The sequence below is a fragment of the Harpegnathos saltator genome, unplaced genomic scaffold (genome assembly GCF_003227715.2).
Source record: "Harpegnathos saltator strain DR-91 unplaced genomic scaffold, Hsal_v8.6 scaffold28, whole genome shotgun sequence".
NCBI classification, from domain to species: Eukaryota; Metazoa; Arthropoda; class Insecta; order Hymenoptera; family Formicidae; genus Harpegnathos; species Harpegnathos saltator.
The window spans coordinates 250,969-268,493 of record NW_020230072.1 but is presented as its reverse complement, the minus strand read 5'-3'; the positions used below and the strand labels follow the sequence as shown (position 1 = coordinate 268,493).

At 44.3% G+C, this 17,525-nt stretch overlaps 1 protein-coding gene across 2 annotated transcripts in view; it reads left to right on the top strand.

Annotated features, from left to right (window-relative positions):
• Window positions 1-15,177, top strand: part of nolo (ADAMTS-like no long nerve cord) — a 266,805-nt gene extending 251,628 nt beyond the window's left edge. For both annotated transcript variants that reach the window (XM_025299459.1, XM_025299460.1), the window contains 13 exons: window positions 2,112-2,506; window positions 3,887-4,016; window positions 4,688-4,898; window positions 5,400-5,710; window positions 6,364-6,491; window positions 6,610-6,777; window positions 8,624-8,781; window positions 11,581-11,670; window positions 11,885-13,028; window positions 13,150-13,238; window positions 13,665-14,045; window positions 14,294-14,447; window positions 14,720-15,177. In XM_025299459.1, coding sequence (XP_025155244.1) covers window positions 2,112-2,506; window positions 3,887-4,016; window positions 4,688-4,898; window positions 5,400-5,710; window positions 6,364-6,491; window positions 6,610-6,777; window positions 8,624-8,781; window positions 11,581-11,670; window positions 11,885-13,028; window positions 13,150-13,238; window positions 13,665-14,045; window positions 14,294-14,447; window positions 14,720-14,820 — 3,460 coding nt within the window. In that variant the 3' untranslated portion in view covers window positions 14,821-15,177. The remainder of the gene's footprint in view (window positions 1-2,111; window positions 2,507-3,886; window positions 4,017-4,687; window positions 4,899-5,399; window positions 5,711-6,363; window positions 6,492-6,609; window positions 6,778-8,623; window positions 8,782-11,580; window positions 11,671-11,884; window positions 13,029-13,149; window positions 13,239-13,664; window positions 14,046-14,293; window positions 14,448-14,719) is intronic.
• The last annotated feature ends 2,348 nt before the right edge of the window (window positions 15,178-17,525 follow it).

The following is a 17,525-nucleotide window of genomic DNA, read 5'->3' as shown; positions in this document are numbered from 1 at the left end:
CCGCGGACTGCAAAACCGATCTGTTTTTCACTCGTCTCCAAAAATAGAGAACGACTTTCTGGAATCTCATGCGCGCGCGCGCGCGTGGGTGTATGTTACAAAAACGTTTCCTCTATTACGTCACGTGTCGGATTACATTTCCCCGGTTTGAGTTCGAGTCGTGAATTATAGATGGATATAGATGGATTTCTAAGAGGAACTTTATATCCGTCTATGCGGCGCTATAAATTGTTCTAACATCACCGTGCATGCACTTTTTCTCTTAGGGTTCTCTCTTAGGATAAATTCACGGCTCTCAATGAGCGCTTGAATGATGAAATCGCTCTCGATTATGAATAACTCGATCTGTGGCGTTCAAAGCTGAAGACGAGAGCGCACCGCAAATTTATCTCGGTTGAACACAAACAAGGGTGAGCCGGATCTTGTATTTTTTTTTCTCTTACCGGTGAATCTCGCAAGGAACGCCGAAAAAGGCAAATAACTGTCTTGTTTGATCTAATTTAAAATCCAATTTCGGTGGTCTGCGAAGCGACCGCCAAACGATTAATTCATCAAGTTCCCGGTTCCTGTGAACTTTCCGTTTCGCTATAATCCTCGCGGGATATGTAACATCGATCGCGCAATTCGAGAACAATGGCAGGAGCTTTGGAACAGCCATTACCATCGTAGCGAAATTCCATAAGACGTTGGACATAGATTCTCAGTCAGCGTTTATAGCTTTCTCTGTGCGAGGTATTACCTGACAATTTCCTTCCGTTATTTTAACACGTGGTATTCCGCTCTTTCGCCATCGAAACGAATTTCATCTGTCATAAGTCTATTCTTATCGCCAGGATAAGTAAGCGCGAAAATTTCGTTGCTTTTCTCACACGCACATTCGCGATAGTTTCACTTTCGCTTTATCTTGAGGAGTCCTTTTTATTTCGCTCTACTACAAGCAAAGTGCGCCACAAAGTGCATTTCACATAAAATTTGTGACGAATATAAATTAACGAAAGGTGAAAGAAGAAACATACATGATTTTATATCTCAAGATCCAAAAAGAAACATTTACATACGGTATAATAATATATTAACGGAATAAAATAGAAATCTTTTTTTGTTATTTTTTCTTGTTTTTCTCTGCTATTGGTAAAATAGATAGAAAATCGAGTCGATTTGTGACTGACGAATTATTTATTGACGTGAAAAACTATCTACCCGCGAATCAGTTAGAGTGATTCGGCTGAACCGTATGGAATATACAATAGCATTAAATGGAAGGTGCATATTACATACAGAAACAACAAACGTCAAACGATATTCGTTTAATTTCATCGGCTATTGAAAACATTCGGCGAATAAATGAAGGCGTTGCGTGTAATGCAAGAGAAGTACGAGTTTTATTAATTAAATCTCAACGTTGATTTAATGATGTTAAAATAATTTTAATTATATTCGCGCGCATATAAATGTTATTATCAATCCGTGGCACAAAGTACTTAACGATAAAAGAATTAACATGCTTTCGAATATTTCGCTTAATCTGAAGCCAGATAGCTCTGCGCGAGAATTATAGTCGATGCGATACACTTGCGTCTCTTCATTCCATTATCCCCGTGAATATACTCCTACGTATTAAATCCGACAATGAGATTATGAAAAAATATAAATTTATCGTTATTTCGTTATATACTTATCGCTGCTCCGAGGTGACGTCGTGAATTGTCCTGTCTAATAAAAACTAGATTTACGATAAATATTTTGTCACGTAATATTTCTCTCGCAACGTACGCCGCGATTTCTCCAAAAGTCTCCACTGAAGTCGGAAATGATCCTCCCCTGCCCGGAATTCGGCTAATTTTTTTTCTTTTTTCCATAGCCACGCATTTACAAAATATCACTCGTACGGCCACAAACTCTCTCCTCTTAAACAACCTCATGGAAAATGGGCAGCGAAATCTTCAGCGCACTTTTTCCATCGCACTTTTTATCCTTCCCATGACCCAAAATCTAGTTAACAGAGTTTCCGGTCGGATGCGTCCCACCGCCTTATTGTTTTATCAACGTGAAGTCCGTGAGATCAATCGACGACGACGACGATGACGACGATGACGATGACGACGTTTCAGGTTCATCGCCGAGGAGTGGTCGCCCTGCAGCGTCACCTGCGGCGAGGGCGTCAGGCATCGGGAAGTGCACTGCAAGATATACCTCGAGTTCAGCCGAACTATCGCCATGTTGCCGGACAAACAGTGCACCGGCCCGAAACCCATCGAGACGGAGACGTGCATGATGCAGTCGTGTGGCCTGTTGGAAAACAGCCTGCCCTTCGGGATCGACACGGTCGACGACGGCGGGTACTCCGAATCGAGCTTGATAGGCTCGTCGTATAGATCATCACTGGGTAGTTCCGGCGGAAGCAGCTACGACAGCGGCATCAAAGTCGCTCCAGGGAGCGACGTGCAGACGACATACTCGTGGAAGGAAGCTGGCTACACCCCCTGCAGCGCCACTTGCTTAGGAGGTAACGGCCAAACTGTAGATGCGATCGTTGTACGCCAAGATTGTTTCTGATAATATCCCCTTGGAGGGAGGGACTCATCCCTCCCCCTACTTACGGCGGGGTAAGAGGTCGGGTATTAGCGTCATCCGGATGGGTGGTCCGGCCTTCAAATCCCATCCGTCACATCTGGATTTTAAATGATGGATAGTTTCCGCTGTGGAAACTCGCGGTAAATGCGCGCCCATCGTCCTATGTTAATGAACACGAAGGAGGGATCCTGGCCGAAGGAAAATGTTGTCGGCTTATTTCGAGAAGTATGCCAAGTATTACGTAATCGTCGCGATCAAGTCAGCCTCGATTCCGCATGCGTAAAAATTCTATAGAAGGGAGGAGGGCATTTCTCGGATGGAGGAACGTGTTGTCGACGCGTTTAGGAGGAGGGGGGCAGGGGCATTTATGTAATCATCGTACTCTCTAAATTCGCTGGAGCGAAATTTCCTTCGAGGAACGGAGTAGCTCAAAGTCGAGCGATTTCTCGCTCACATGGAGTAAGTCCTCCACTGTGAATCGTCGAGGAAGTATGTTCGCTTGAACCTGAAGAGCAAATCTGACGTATTATGTTGCCGTGGGAGTAAATTCACTCTGATCAATCGAAACGTTCACTCGTACAGAATAAGAATCCACTCTGAGTTTTGAGTGAAACATTCGCTCTCTTATGACTCCGATTGGAAGTACTTTCGCCACCGCTGCGAACGAACTCCTGTTCGTTTTGATCGCAATTTCACCTCCGAAAATTTTAAGAGTACTAAAATCGAATCTAATTCTGCACACATACGTAAAGATTTGCTCAGAGTCGTACAGGTTTCAAACGGACGACGGTGAAGGTTGCGTCACGATGAAATTCGCGACGATCCTACACGTGTAATCGTTATCGCTCGGTTCGCGGTCCTCGCGAAGCTCTGACCTCGCGAAGTTCCGTCAAAATGAAATGGTCGCTCATATAATCTTTTTTTGGACATGGCTTTGCTATGTCGATTTTCTACGCGATGCATAACAAAACAAGGCGAGAGAGCGTGGTACACACAAAGCCGGCATTGATCGTTCATCAGATAGGATTAGAGAAACGAATTCACGTCGTCGACGTGCTCCTCAATTAGCCCCGACGAAATCGATGTCATTGTGCAATTAACAACGCTCAGTTATAATCGCATTAAGATAAGTCCGTGTCGACTGACGCGATACAAAGGGACGACAGAGCGTGCGCGCTCTCTCCATACCTGACAGATAATCTTTCACTCATAATTCGGATCCACGCACGTGATTGATCGTTAATCGCGTCCCCCGCTCCCTCTGTCTACTCTCTTCCTCTCTCTTTATCTCTGCCTCTCTCATGATCTCCAGGTGTTCAGGATCTTATCATAAACTGCGTGCGCGACGATACCGGGAAAACCGCGATGCCGCTTCTGTGCGCCGCCGAGACGAAACCCGAGGCGAGGATACGAGTCTGCAACGACCATCCGTGTCCTCCCAGGTGAGAGCGACTGCAACCGGATACGGATTAGTTTAATGCCCAAATGTTGGGATACCTCGCGTCACGTAATGTTTGAATTACCGTTAATCCGAGGTATGACACGTTAACCCTCGGGCTGTCATAATATCCTGATAAGTTGGGAGCTACCGAACATGCGCGCGCGCGCATGCTGACTCTCATCGGCATTTCTAAATCGAGAATTAATTGGCAGCGTCTTTCACTCGTGTTGGTTCTACGAGAAGAATGTACGAAGCAGACGAGTGTTATTCCTCGCGCGTTATTCTACGAACGTCACTCCTCGCGTAAATTGCGCACGACGAGACTGCAAGGGGGGCAAATGTGTTCGGGAAGATTTATCGATTTATCGTCTCTCTCTCTCTCTCTCTCTCTCTCTCTCTCAGTTTCTCGCGGCGTAAGACTGCTAAAATTTATACATTCATAGCGGCGCTTTTCTCGCGGTACGCTGCGCGCTGCATTTTACACTGGCGCTGCTGCGAAGCCTTTAAAATTCACTGAAACGTTATTTATTACGTCTTGTACGATACATTATTAACGTTTCCGGTCGCGCGAGCTACAATTATGTCAGCGGCGTGTTCTCTCGGGCGAGGGAGCTGCGTCCGCGCGCTGCGCGCGTTCTGGCTTGACGAATGTGTCATCGTTTGTGCCCGCAGGTGGAACTATAGCGAATTCTCCACTTGCATGAGCCCTTGCGGTATCGGTATACAGACACGTGACGTTACCTGTATTCACGAAGTGACACGCGGCAGCGGCAAGACCGTGCCCGTCCCAAATTACATGTGTCCGCAACCGCCACCCGCCGACAGACGATACTGCAACGTCTGGGATTGCCCTGTCAAATGGAGCACGGGAGAATGGGAGAAGGTTTGTACTACGTGCGTTTGTACGAAGATTTATCAAGCCCAGAGAGGCAGAGAAGTGTGCCGTAATACCTTCGTTGTATGACCGGCCCTTCGTCCCTCGATTCAACGGAACGGCCGGCGCTTCGAATCATTTTCCTCGTTAATTCCCGGTCCATTTTGCGAAAGCGTTCAATATAAAAATCAGATAATAACTTTTCCCGCGTGATCTTCCTCGAAACCGGCGGAACGAATGGTAGAAAACTCCATTCTGTCAAATTAATTATACACGAAACTCCATAAGCCCCAAGATGCGAAGTCGGTTTTACTTTCTACCTTTTTACCGTCATTTTGTTCAATGTAGCTTGCATGTTAAAATGTACGTCTCGAAGTTTCGAATTTCAGAATCAGCACTGCACGACCCGTCGTGTTTATTTAATCGTACGCTCCAATTAACGATTGATGTCGCGAGCGCGTGCTCGCGAATATCGACGAGCTTTCGAAGCCTCTGATCGAACAATTTCAGTGCTCTAAATCGTGCGGCGGTGGTGTGAAGAAACGAAAGGTAGTCTGCGAACAGATCATGGCACAGGGTCGCAAGCAAAGTCGCGAGGAGCGCGAGTGTCCAGCGCAAAAGCCAGCCAGCGAGAAACCCTGCAACACCAGGGCGTGTCGTGAATCGGACTCGAGCGTGCCGCCGATAATCACCAGCTCGAACACGACGTACAATCAAACGGACATCAACGCGAAGGTGGACCTGAGGATCGGCGGGGTCGCTAAGGTCTTTCAAGGGACGGGCTCCGTAAAGATTCGATGTCCCGTTAGGAAATTCGACAAGTAAGCGTGAGCACGCACGCATCGCGCGTATTACGCGCGATTATTCTGACTTTTTTCAAGTAGAATCTCGCTGGTATTGCTCTTCGATCGTTCTAAATTTGTTCGATTGTTGGAATCTCGCTGAAAGCGACAACGAGAAGGCTCGAAATCACACACGGGGAAAGAAGATCGATTGATGTGACGATAAACGAACTAAATACGTTTCGGAACGAAGCGCACTTTTAGCTCATCACGTGGCAATGAAACGAATTTGTTCCATGAAAACTAGAAATCTGTTTTTGCAACCAAAACATGTCTAGCTCATTTATTGTCAGGTTAATTCAATTACTCTCTTCCCTCCGTGGAAGAATATATGTTTAAACTTAAATTTAGAATGGCTTTATAAGCTATTTATACGAGTGAATATTTCAATCGTTCAGAATGTGAATGTGTTCGTGACCGTGAAATATATTCAGATTCAATTATTCAATTTTGGAGATGAAGGTATCCGCTCAATAATTGAGAGAGTAAAGAAATAATCGCGCTATAAATAATTGAAATGATGAGGTCATTTGAAATTTCAATGGTTTAGCTGTCATTCGATTTTTCGACTGAAATTTCGCTCGAAGAAATGTAGAGACAGCGGCGCGATATTAATACGACACATTGTCCAGAGCGCAGATCCTATGGACGAAGGACAACAAGGAAATACGAAAGTCGAGGAAATACAAGATCAGCAGGAAGGGCGCATTGAAGATAATAGAAATAGGGTCTTCGGACTCCGGTGTCTACGCGTGTATTGGTAAGCGATCTGTTCTATCTTCCCCACCTTCCCCACCTTCCCACCGACGCTCCATGTTCGCATACACAGATTTCAATACCCGGCTATTGCGATGAAAAATGCCACGGTAATTTTTTAGCGGGGAGTTCGCGCGCGGAGACGCAATTGATAGTGAAATTTCGCTCCAAAGAGCAGATAAGTAGCGAAGAATATTTACGGCTCGGCAATTCCGTTCAACTACAACGGAACGCGAATCTCGACTCCGCGCCGGCAAACTCGGGCGAGAGCCTCTACACCGATCGTGCAGGTAAGCGAAGTGCGAATCTTTACAAAAAAAAGAAAGGAAGGAAGAGAAAGAAAAAAACATTTTATATATATATACGAGGGTGGTCCGATAAGTACTTAGCCTACAAAAGAAAAACGAAAATTTTGGAAAAGTGGCGATTTATTTCTCAACATAGTCTCCTTTTAGCTCGATACACTTGACCCAGCGATGCTCCAACTTCTTTAACCCGTCTGAAAAATACGTTTTCTCGAGGTCTGCAAAGTAGGCCTCCGTGGCGGCGATGACCTCCTCATTCGACTCAAATTTCTGCCCGGCGAGTGACTTTTTCAAGTTTGGAAACAAAAAGAAGTCGCACGGGGCCAAATCTGGAGAATACGGTGGGTGGGGCAGCAGTTCGTAGCCCAATTCGACCAATTTGACCGTGGCGAGGGTGGAGGTGTGAGCCGGTGCGTTGTCATGGTGGAAGAGCACTTTTTTCTTCGCCAAATGGGGCCGTTTTTTCTGCAATTCGGCGTCGAATCGGCCCAATAATTCGGCATAGTACAGCCTTGTGACCGTTTTGCCCTTCTCCAGGTAGTCGATGTAGATCACACCTTGTGAATCCCAGAAAACGGTGGCCATCACCTTTCCGGCCGATAGGACAGTCTTCGCCTTCTTCGGAGCACGTTCGCCGGGTGAAGTCCACTGTTTCGACTGTTCCTTGGTCTCTGGTGTGTACCAGTGGATCCATGTTTCGTCGACGGTCACGAAACGACGCAGAAACTCCTTCGGATTGCGCTTAAACAGCGTCAAACACTGCTCTGAAGTGGTCTCACGGTTGCGCTTGTTGTCCGGAGTGAGCAAACGCGGCACCCATCGCGCCGACAGCTTTCTCATGCCCAAAATTTCATGCAGGATATGACCCACGCGGTCTTTTGAGATGCCTACTGTCTCAGCTATCTCGCGCACCTTCAATCGGCGGTCTGCCAATACGAGATCGTGGATTTTTGTCATGTTATTCTCCGCGGTAGCCGTTTTCGGGGCACCTGGGCGTGGCTCATCAAAAACCGACGTGCGACCACGTTGAAACTCGTTAAACCAATTTTTGACGGTCGCCATCGAAGGAGAAGAGTCACCGTACACAGCATCCAAGCGCTCTTTGATTTCGCTGCGCGACTTCCCTTCCAAAAACAAGATTCGAATCACCGACCGATATTGCTCTTTTTCCATTTTTCTAAAATCCGCGGACACGCCCGCTTCCACACGCGGTCAAAACAAAACTACGAGTCCGATTCGGCTGAAATTTCGACAGTAGCCGTCTACGAGAATGTACTACACGATAGTAAATTTCTCTTGCGATAGTGGCGCCATCGGGCGGTGAGGCTAAGTACTTAGCGGACCGCCCTCGTATATATATTTTTTTTAGAGGTTTCACATACGCATAGACAGCAGCAACCAAATAAACAATCTCGACGAGCATGTTTCGCGATATATTTGTATTCTATTAACTTTTTCAAGAGCTCTTCTAATGAGTAAAGATCGTTAAATTGGCACCTTGAGATGCCAATTTTATGCGAAGCTCGTATATTTTACTCAATACTTTTTTTACAAAAATTTCTAAAAATATTACGATTTATACGATCGTTTCGAATACTGTAAAAATGTTTCAAAAGTTACGAAGTATCGAAACTATTCATATGTAATGTTGGTACAACGTTGAAAGGTCATATCAGAAAACATTATACGTTATTGAATGTCGATGCAAGAACGCTCTGCCAGTGATTTTTTGCTCACTAGACTTGAATCAATTACTAATACGATTATATATCGCGGAAGGCGATCGAGAGGTAGAAGCGAACTTTCGCAACTTCGATTTTGTCCTTTACAGCAGCCTACGGCAACCGTTTCGACAGCGAGGACATCAGCCACGAGCGGGCGTCCCCTAGCAAACCGACGCGCAAGCCCCATCAGAAGAAGCAAAAGACCAGCCCGGCGCCGTCGGACGTCACGATGCAGAAAGAACACACCGTCACCTCCCTCAACCAGGTACACGGCACGAGCGAATTCGATTCTGTCAGGATTCCAAAGATTGCCCCGTACACTTCCGGCAATCCAGAGAGTTACGTGTTATCTTGACATCCGCTTAAAACGAGACCGCATATGCATGAACCTTGTCGTAACTAACATACGTTCTTTCTTTCTCTGTCTTTTTCTCCCTGTATCTATCTATCTATCTGTCTGTCTGTATCTCTTTATCTCTTTATCTTTCTCTCTCTCTCTCTCTCTCTCTCTCTCTCTCTCTCTCTCTCTCTCTCTCTCTCTCTCTCTCCCCCCTTTCTCCATTTCCATCTCGATATATATATATATATATATATATACAGGGTGCACGATTTATCTGAAGACATTGAAATATCTCGAGAACTATGCATTGGATAAAAAAGTGGTTAATGAAAGTTGTTAGTCTCGAAGGGGGACATCCAATGATACCAAACTCGACCTCCCACCCCACCCCCTGGGGGTGGGGGTAACTTTGAAATCTTAAATGGAAACCCCCATTTTTTATTGCAGATACAGATTCTACGCCACAAAATACGTAAATTTTGTCCGAAACTTTTTTTTTGATTCGTGATAGATGGCGCTGTAATCGCAAAAAATTATATTTTCCGCAATTCTCCAGAAATGATCATTGGATTGAGAAATAAAAAATACCTGTTCAATATTTTTAAAGAACATAATAAAAGTTATTCCCCCCCATTCTCTCGGGGTAGGGTGGGTGATAACGTTCAAATCTCAAATGGGGACCCACATTTTTCATTGCAGAATTAGATTCTACGTGAAATTTTTATTGAAACAATTTTTTTCATTCGTGATAGATAGCGTTGAATTTTTCCGAGAAACTACTTTTAGCGTTACACAGGAACAACGACGAGGACGTAGTAGTTTTATGTTCCCTTCGGGTGCTTTTTTAATGTGAGTCCCTTTGTCTCTCACAGATCGGGGTGCTTTTTTAAAGTGAGTCCCTTTGCCTCTCACTGTTCAATTAATTAGAGTAAGTGTTCGAAATTTTTACCTTCAACTTCAATACACTTATTGATCCTTTTTTCAAATGACTGTACACAGGATAGAAGCATATCTGCGGGAGTTTCAGCGCAAGCGTTTCTTATGCGTTCTACCATGTTTTCACGAGTTGTTGGCACTTGTTGATAAACCTTATCTTTTAGGTAAGCCCATAGAAAGAAATCCGGCGATGTTAAATCAGGCGACCTAGCAGGCCAATTAATCAGGCCACCTCTGCCAATCCACCGACCATTGTAATCACGGTCTAATACTTCCCGTGCTGCTATTGAGTTATGCGCTGGGGAACCGTCATGCTGAAACCACATACTTTGTCGAACGTCCAAGGCAACATCATCAAGTAGTGGTGGTAGTTCCTGTTCCAGGAAATTTCGATATTTGATTCCATTCAAATTACCTTCAATAAAATAAAGACCAATGAGTCTGTTCCCTATGATTCCACACCAAACGTTAACCGACCAAGGACGTTGATGTTCAACTTGTCGTAACCAGTGGGGATTTTCTACACTCCAGTAATGCATGTTATGTCGATAACGCCACCATGGTTTGTGAATGTAGACTCATCTGAAAATAGTACATTAGCAATGAAATTGGGGTTCGTTTGCATTTGTTGAAGTGCCCATTCACAAAACATCACTCGATTATGAAAATCATCGCCATGAAGTTCTTGATGCAGTGAAATGTGATATGGGTGATACTTATGACGATGCAATATTCTGCGAATACTATCTCCGGAAATTCCGAAATCGCGATGTAATTACCAAGTGCTTACCTGTGGGTTGTGGTGAACAGCTGCTAGCACAGCTATTTCATTAATTTCTCCTGTAACAGTTGTTCTTCGTTTTCTTTTTTTAGTTTGTACGCTGCCATCCGAGATAAAGTCAGTCACAACTTTGTAAAAAAAAGAACGTTGTCTGGAAAACGCTCAGCATACAAGGCAACAGCATCGTCAACATTCCTCCTATATTCACCATAAATCAGAATCATTTCAATTTTTTCTTCTACGGTTGCAGAATTCATTTTCCACTTGCAATTCTGTTCAAAGAATGAAGGGTAGATATGCAGGTAATAAAAACTAGTCAAGTAAAATGAAATTGTTAGAGATGTTTTCAGTTCTAATTCTGAAAGAAAAGTGAGCTCTGACCGCATTGCACTGCCTTTTATAATAAGCCGTAGTTCGCCATACACCCACAGTGGCGCGTCGAGCAGTTCCCTCTTCGATTCGGGTTCCCATTTGAGATTTGAATGTTACCACCCATCCTACATACCACCCCGAGAGGATGGGTGGGGGAATAACTTTTATTATATTCTTTAAAAATATTGAACAGGTATTTTTTATTTCTCAATCCAATGATCATTTCTGGAGAATTGCGGAAAATATAATTTTTTGCGATTACAGCGCCATCTATCACGAATAAAAAAAAAAGTTTCGGACAAAATTTACGTATTTTGTGGCGTAGAATCCATATCTGCAATAAAAAATGGGGGTTTCCATTTAAGATTTCAAAGTTACCCCCACCCCCAGGGGGTGGGGTGGGAGGTCGAGTTTGGTATCATTGGATGTCCCCCTTCGAGACTAACAACTTTCATTAACCACTTTTTTTTATCCAATGCATAGTTCTCGAGATATTTCAATGTCTTCAGATAAATCGTACACCCTGTATATATATATCTCTCTCTTTCTCCGGCGATGGTTCTGTATTCTTTGTACTTTGCACTCTTGGACTAACTTTACTTTGGTGTTGGCTACTCAATACTTGATCAATCAAGCCGGGACATCACGAATCCGTGGAATCGGCCGCTTCGTCGAGCGCCCCCGTTCTGGTGCCACACTTGAGCTACTTGATATCGAGCTTGAAGGTAAGATGTTAACGCCCGGCTGAACTTAACGAACTTGCCGCGTGCGAGCGCGTTTGCTTGCTCGCGTGCTTGCCTGCTCGCTCGCTCGCTCGCCCTCGTATGCCCTCGAGCGTTGCTAAACGCTACTGTAAATTTTCGATCGAACATTTAACTCGGCATCGTACAGCACCTCCGTCCGAGATGCCATGTTCATTATTAACGCGCTTTATGACAGGCCTACTGGCCGTTCCGCAGCGAAATAACCACGAGCAATAATCGCGAGGCGGCCGTGCTCGCGGGGGCGTTCGTCGGGGCTGGAAGTAAAGCAGCGGCGGAGGCGGCGGCGTCTACCAAGTACAAATTGTCCAACGGGAAAGGCGATCTGATGTATCAGAGCATAGATGACAGCTTCGACAATCTCTATCGCAACACGATCATCCCCGACAAGACTTTCGGCCCGGACGAGGAGCGGATCTTCATCGACGTCGATCCCTACGACCTGGACGAGTCTATGTTCGGGCTGCAGCATGGCGACGACAACGTCGTCTCGACGCCTGGCGCGAATGCAGATAACAGGCTTACCGCGAAGCCCGATATCGATTATATCGAGCAGTCCCTGAAAAATGTGAAAAGGTATTGGCAAGAGTCGAGAGATGAGTCAGCGGACGGGTCGAGAAGTCAGTGGAGTACTACGCCCGAGAACCACGTTCGGAGCGGAATCATCTCTGCTGAGGCCGTCACGTCTCCGCGAAATGCTGGGACGGACATGTACCGCGTCGAGGACTTGAGCACGAAAAAGGAATCGCCCGAGGAGGGGCGCAGTTTTGTCGGCGACGGCGATAAGTCCATCAATCACGGTGCCTATGGTAACGCGAGAGCCGAAGATTCATCGACCGTCACCAACACCGCGCCGACGGTCAAAAACTCGGAGGAGCACCGGCCGAGGATACCGGAATCAGCGCGTCGCGGTTTGGGCCGCGCTAACCGGACAATTGATTACAGCGACACGTTTGACGAAGAGTCGGATAAGAGGAAAAATGAGCGGCACATGGAAAATCATACGGCTGATTATACAATCGTACGATATCCGGCTACTAGGGACCTCGACAGCGGAGCGCGAAAGGACTCGACATTGATGGATGATCGAGGCTCGACCGTTGTTGTGGAGCCACCTGACGAAGATGCGAGAAACTTATCTCACGATCAGGGAGATCATGCCGGCACCGTGGAGGAAGCCTCTTCGGTTAATCTGAAAGAGCTCTCCAAAGAGGGTGAACAGTCAGCCGACGGAGATAAGGCCGCAAACGTTTTGACCTCCACTGTAGTGGCGGAAGACAACACAAGCAAGGACCCCGCTGCAGAATCGCTCGCCGTATTAGGTAAGACTTTATCATCTATACACACACTCTCTCTCTCTCTCTCTCTCTCTCTCTCTCTCTCTCTCTCTCTCTGTCGACGGTTCGAGTAGTTCAATAATTAAACCAAAGACTTATAACGCAGCTGTGGACAGCACGGAAAGTCTGATGTTCGAGTGGGTCACGACCGACTGGTCGAAGTGCTCTCAAACCTGCGGGGGAAGTGGGTTCCAGGTAAGACTGCTTTTTTTTAACACCGCCGCTGTCATCGATTGTTAGAAAATTTGCGAATTCGTGTCACTTTGAGAGTTCATTTGTGAAAGAATACGCCTTGCAAAACGGTTGTTTGTCATTGTTGCGCGGACAGCTGTGAGAAACGCTTGAAGCTACGAATTACAAGTTTGAGATCCTAGCGAATGTCGAAATGATCGATTATCATCAGACGTGTACTCTCAGGTATTTAAAGTTTCGTTCTCTCACAATACTACGCGATATCACGCGGAAGTGCCACTGATTAATAGTACTATGAGTACTTGACCGCGAACTTGATTCGTACGAAGAAAAGAAAAAGGAAACTAAAAGACGATTATTACAATATTGCGATAGCGATTAATTTGGGGCGTCGAAGTTACATGTATTGCGAGGTGTTTCTTTGCATAGATGCGAGGCGCACAGTGTACAGTTCGCACGGCGACCTTAGACGGCAATTCCACACGCGTCTCGCCGAGTACGGTGATCGGCGCGACGCTGTGCGAGGACGCCGGTCATCCGATGCCGCAGAAAGTGAGACCTTGCGGCATAGGCAGATGTCCTCAGTGGCATACCACCGAATGGACCCCGTGCGAGACGTCGAGGTGCTTCAATTGGAAGACGGCCATGCAGAAGCGGGACATCAGTTGTCGCCTGGTGTCGGAGGACGATCGGGAGAATGTCACGTTGCTGGACCCGAGCAAGTGCGACGAAGCCACAAGGCCACTACAGAGGCAGGAGTGTTATAACGATGCTTGCAAGGGCGTCTGGCGGGTCGGCGAGTGGTCGGAGGTGAGCGATCAGGAAGTGTCGGTCACCACGGAGTTACCGCGATGATGTTTTTTAAGATTACTGAGAGTAAGAAATTAGGATCAGTAAAATTACTAAGATTTATACATTACTAAATTACTAAGATTAATAAAATTATTAAGCTAATATATTATCGAATTACTAAGATTGATAAGATTATGAAGGTCACTAAGATTAGTACATACTATGTGATGATGATCTTTGTTCTAACGGCACCTTACGATATGCAGTGCACTGCGTCTTGCGAAGAAGACGGCATCAAATACAGGATTCTACAGTGCGTCTGGTTTGGCACGAAGAAGCCGGCGGGTAACGCCTGCAGAGACATACCACGACCGCCTGTGATGAAAACCTGCAGGGGTTCGCCTTGTCCTCAATCGCCGGGTAGGTCTTTTCAGAGAATATTTGTATCACACCAATTTCTCTGACAATACAGTACTCACGAATTTTCAATTTACCGTAGGAACATAGTTTCTACAGCTAATTAGACACACACACACGCATGCACGCACACACGCACGTACGCACACGCACAGTCGTAATTGATATTTGTCTCATCACGTCACGTCGTTACACATTAATTTCGCGTTAATATACACATAATGCAAAGTGGAACACTGCGATTAACAAATGTTGTTCCGTTCGTACATTTGTAGAGGACTGCAAGGATCACTCGCAACTGTGCAGCAGAGTGAAAATAATGAACATGTGCAAGGTGCCGCTGTACAAGAAACAGTGCTGCGCATCGTGTCGCTAGGTCCGGGAGAATTGATTGCGGACTGATGTATGAGGATTAGACAAACGATGAACAATGACATTGACGATAATGATGATGACAATGATGGCGATAACGATGGCGACGACGATAATGATGACCATGAGGAGTGCGCGCAAGACACAAGAAGTGTAAATTACGATTAGTCGGGGAATTACTTAGTGACATGTAAAACGCACTCGGGACGCCCGTTGTTAGTTAAATTGTAACACGCGAAGGAAGCGTATCACTATCGAATCATGTTGCACGATATCCGGTTTATAAAGGATATTCTTTGAGAGAGAAAAAGGAAGAGAGAGAGAAAGAAAATCAGAGAGAAAGCGAGAGAGAGAGAGAGAGAGAGAGAGAGAGAGAGAGAGAGAGAGAGAGAGAGAGAGAGAGAAAGAGAGAGAGAGAGAGGAGTTGACCAAAACTACTTCGCCGTAATAGTTTTCTTGTCGTATCGTTGCAAGAATTCGTCTTCTTCTTCGCTGTGGATGATCTTCTTGCAACAGAACGAATAAAAAAGAGAGAGAAAGAAAACGAACCCATCAATCTCGACAGTTTCCTAATTAAACCATAATTTTCTAACGTATATCTCACACGTAGTTTGACGCGATTCCTAATCGCGCGCGCTCATTGCTCCTAGTTAAAAGAAAAATAAAAAAAAATAATGATAAAGAAAAAAATGGAAATTTGGCATTCGTCCAAGAAAGTTAAAAAGAGCGTTATATTGTTATAGTCTGATAAGAAAAGGCGAGAGAGAGAGAGAGAGAGAGAGAGAGGGAGAGAGAGAGAGAGAGAGAGAGAGAGAGAGAGAAAAAGAGAGAGAGAGAGAGAGAGGGAAAGGGCGGGGTACAAAACGTACTACGTTTTGGGAGGAAGAAAGCCGTTATCGCGACGTACCGTTGAAAACGACACACATTATTACATGTTGTCGGTGTTGGTGCTTTGGATTGCACGGGAAATGGCTTTAAGCGGAATGATATTCAAATTTTAATAAACAAAAAAACAAGAAAAGAGAAAAAAAGACAGGCTGAGTACGGAAAGTTGCGAGGCATAGTTGAATTGTGCTGTGCGTCGCAAGTATGTTAGAGAATCGATTCCTCGTCGGGATTTATTTTTTTACGCTTCCTTCCCGCGATAAGAAAGAGAGAGAGAGAGAGAGAGAGAGAGAGAGAGAGAGAGAGAGAGAGACAGAGAGAGAGAGAGAGAGAGAGAGAGAGCGCACGATCGATCGATTATGATTATTGATTTCTCAAGCGCGGGGAGATTCATTCCCCTCGAGGCGCTGCTTTGTCTTCTCGTACACCAGATTCTTCTTGGGCATTAACATAAAACAGAATTTCGTCACATTCCAAAGAATCATCTCTCTTTACATTCCGCTGTAAACCAGTAAAGATGTACTTTCCGCGAACGTGTTCTTTTTTTCCGTATTTATATATATATATATATATATATATATATATATTAACGTGTTATCCGTTCCTTAATTGTATCTTCTTTTCGATATAAATTATTATGCAAATGGAAGATTATATACATATACATATATATATATATATATATATATATATATATATATATATAAAACGTTACTTGTAAGAATATAAGTTACGATTGAATCATGATGCGTCTATAAGCGTCCCGTCGGGCAAAAACTTACGCCAATAGATCCTAAGCAATAAAAATACATAAGTATTGTAATATAATATTTTGTTAATAATCTCTCTGGCGAAAATTCGTGAACATGATTGTTTCGTTGTTGGTTGAAGGGTCCGATATTACTTACGTGCCTCTATATATATATATATAATCACTTCATCCCTCTACCTATTTACTAAGCACTCCTTCTCAACAGTTATGAATACTTATTTATTGTACATTCGTGTGAAACTTATCGGTAGAACTTGTAACTCAATGTTTTCAAATAGGAACGATCCCTCGTGCAAAAGACGACATCTGTGTTGTAAAATTTTATACAAATTCGATCCTCTTGACATATTATTCACGTATTATTTTCGAAGATTTGGTCAATTATACGCATCATAGGCGCTACCGAAATTTCTTTTCGTAGAAATATCGTGCACATCAGCGAAACTAGTTTTAAAAAAAGGTGATATCCGTCGTCAAGTATGTTCACAAATTATCACGGAATTGTTCTCTGAAATCTGCGATTACTGTATTAATCAGTTTGTGTACTCGATATTCACAGTTTGTGTAATCTCGATATTCGTTATTAACCGCGGCTCCATTTCACATGGAATATTCAATTAACGAGACGATGCGTTTTTCTCAACAGAACTTTTCTTGTTGTTTCACAATTGTTAAAAATACGAAAACTTACGAGTGCATTTTTGCTCTTCCCTATCCCTCCTCCCTTTCCTCTCCCCACTTCACGGCATCTGTAAGTTACATATTTGAACAGTAATATGATTTGACGAGATTGTAAACAGATTTTCGCTATCAACGAATTTGCCTCGACACAGTTAAGCAGTTTGCCAAAAAAAAAAGAATAAAGACGAGCTGACGTATAAATGAAATAAAAGAGATATATAATTTAGGATATTATTAAAGTCGAAGAAAAAAAGAGAGAAGAAATGAAGAGAATGAAAGGTATATTACGCTACGTAAACAAATTATCGAGATGCACGCGTATAAGTATGACTTTATATGTTGATATGAATGACGTAAAGAAAATGTACGGT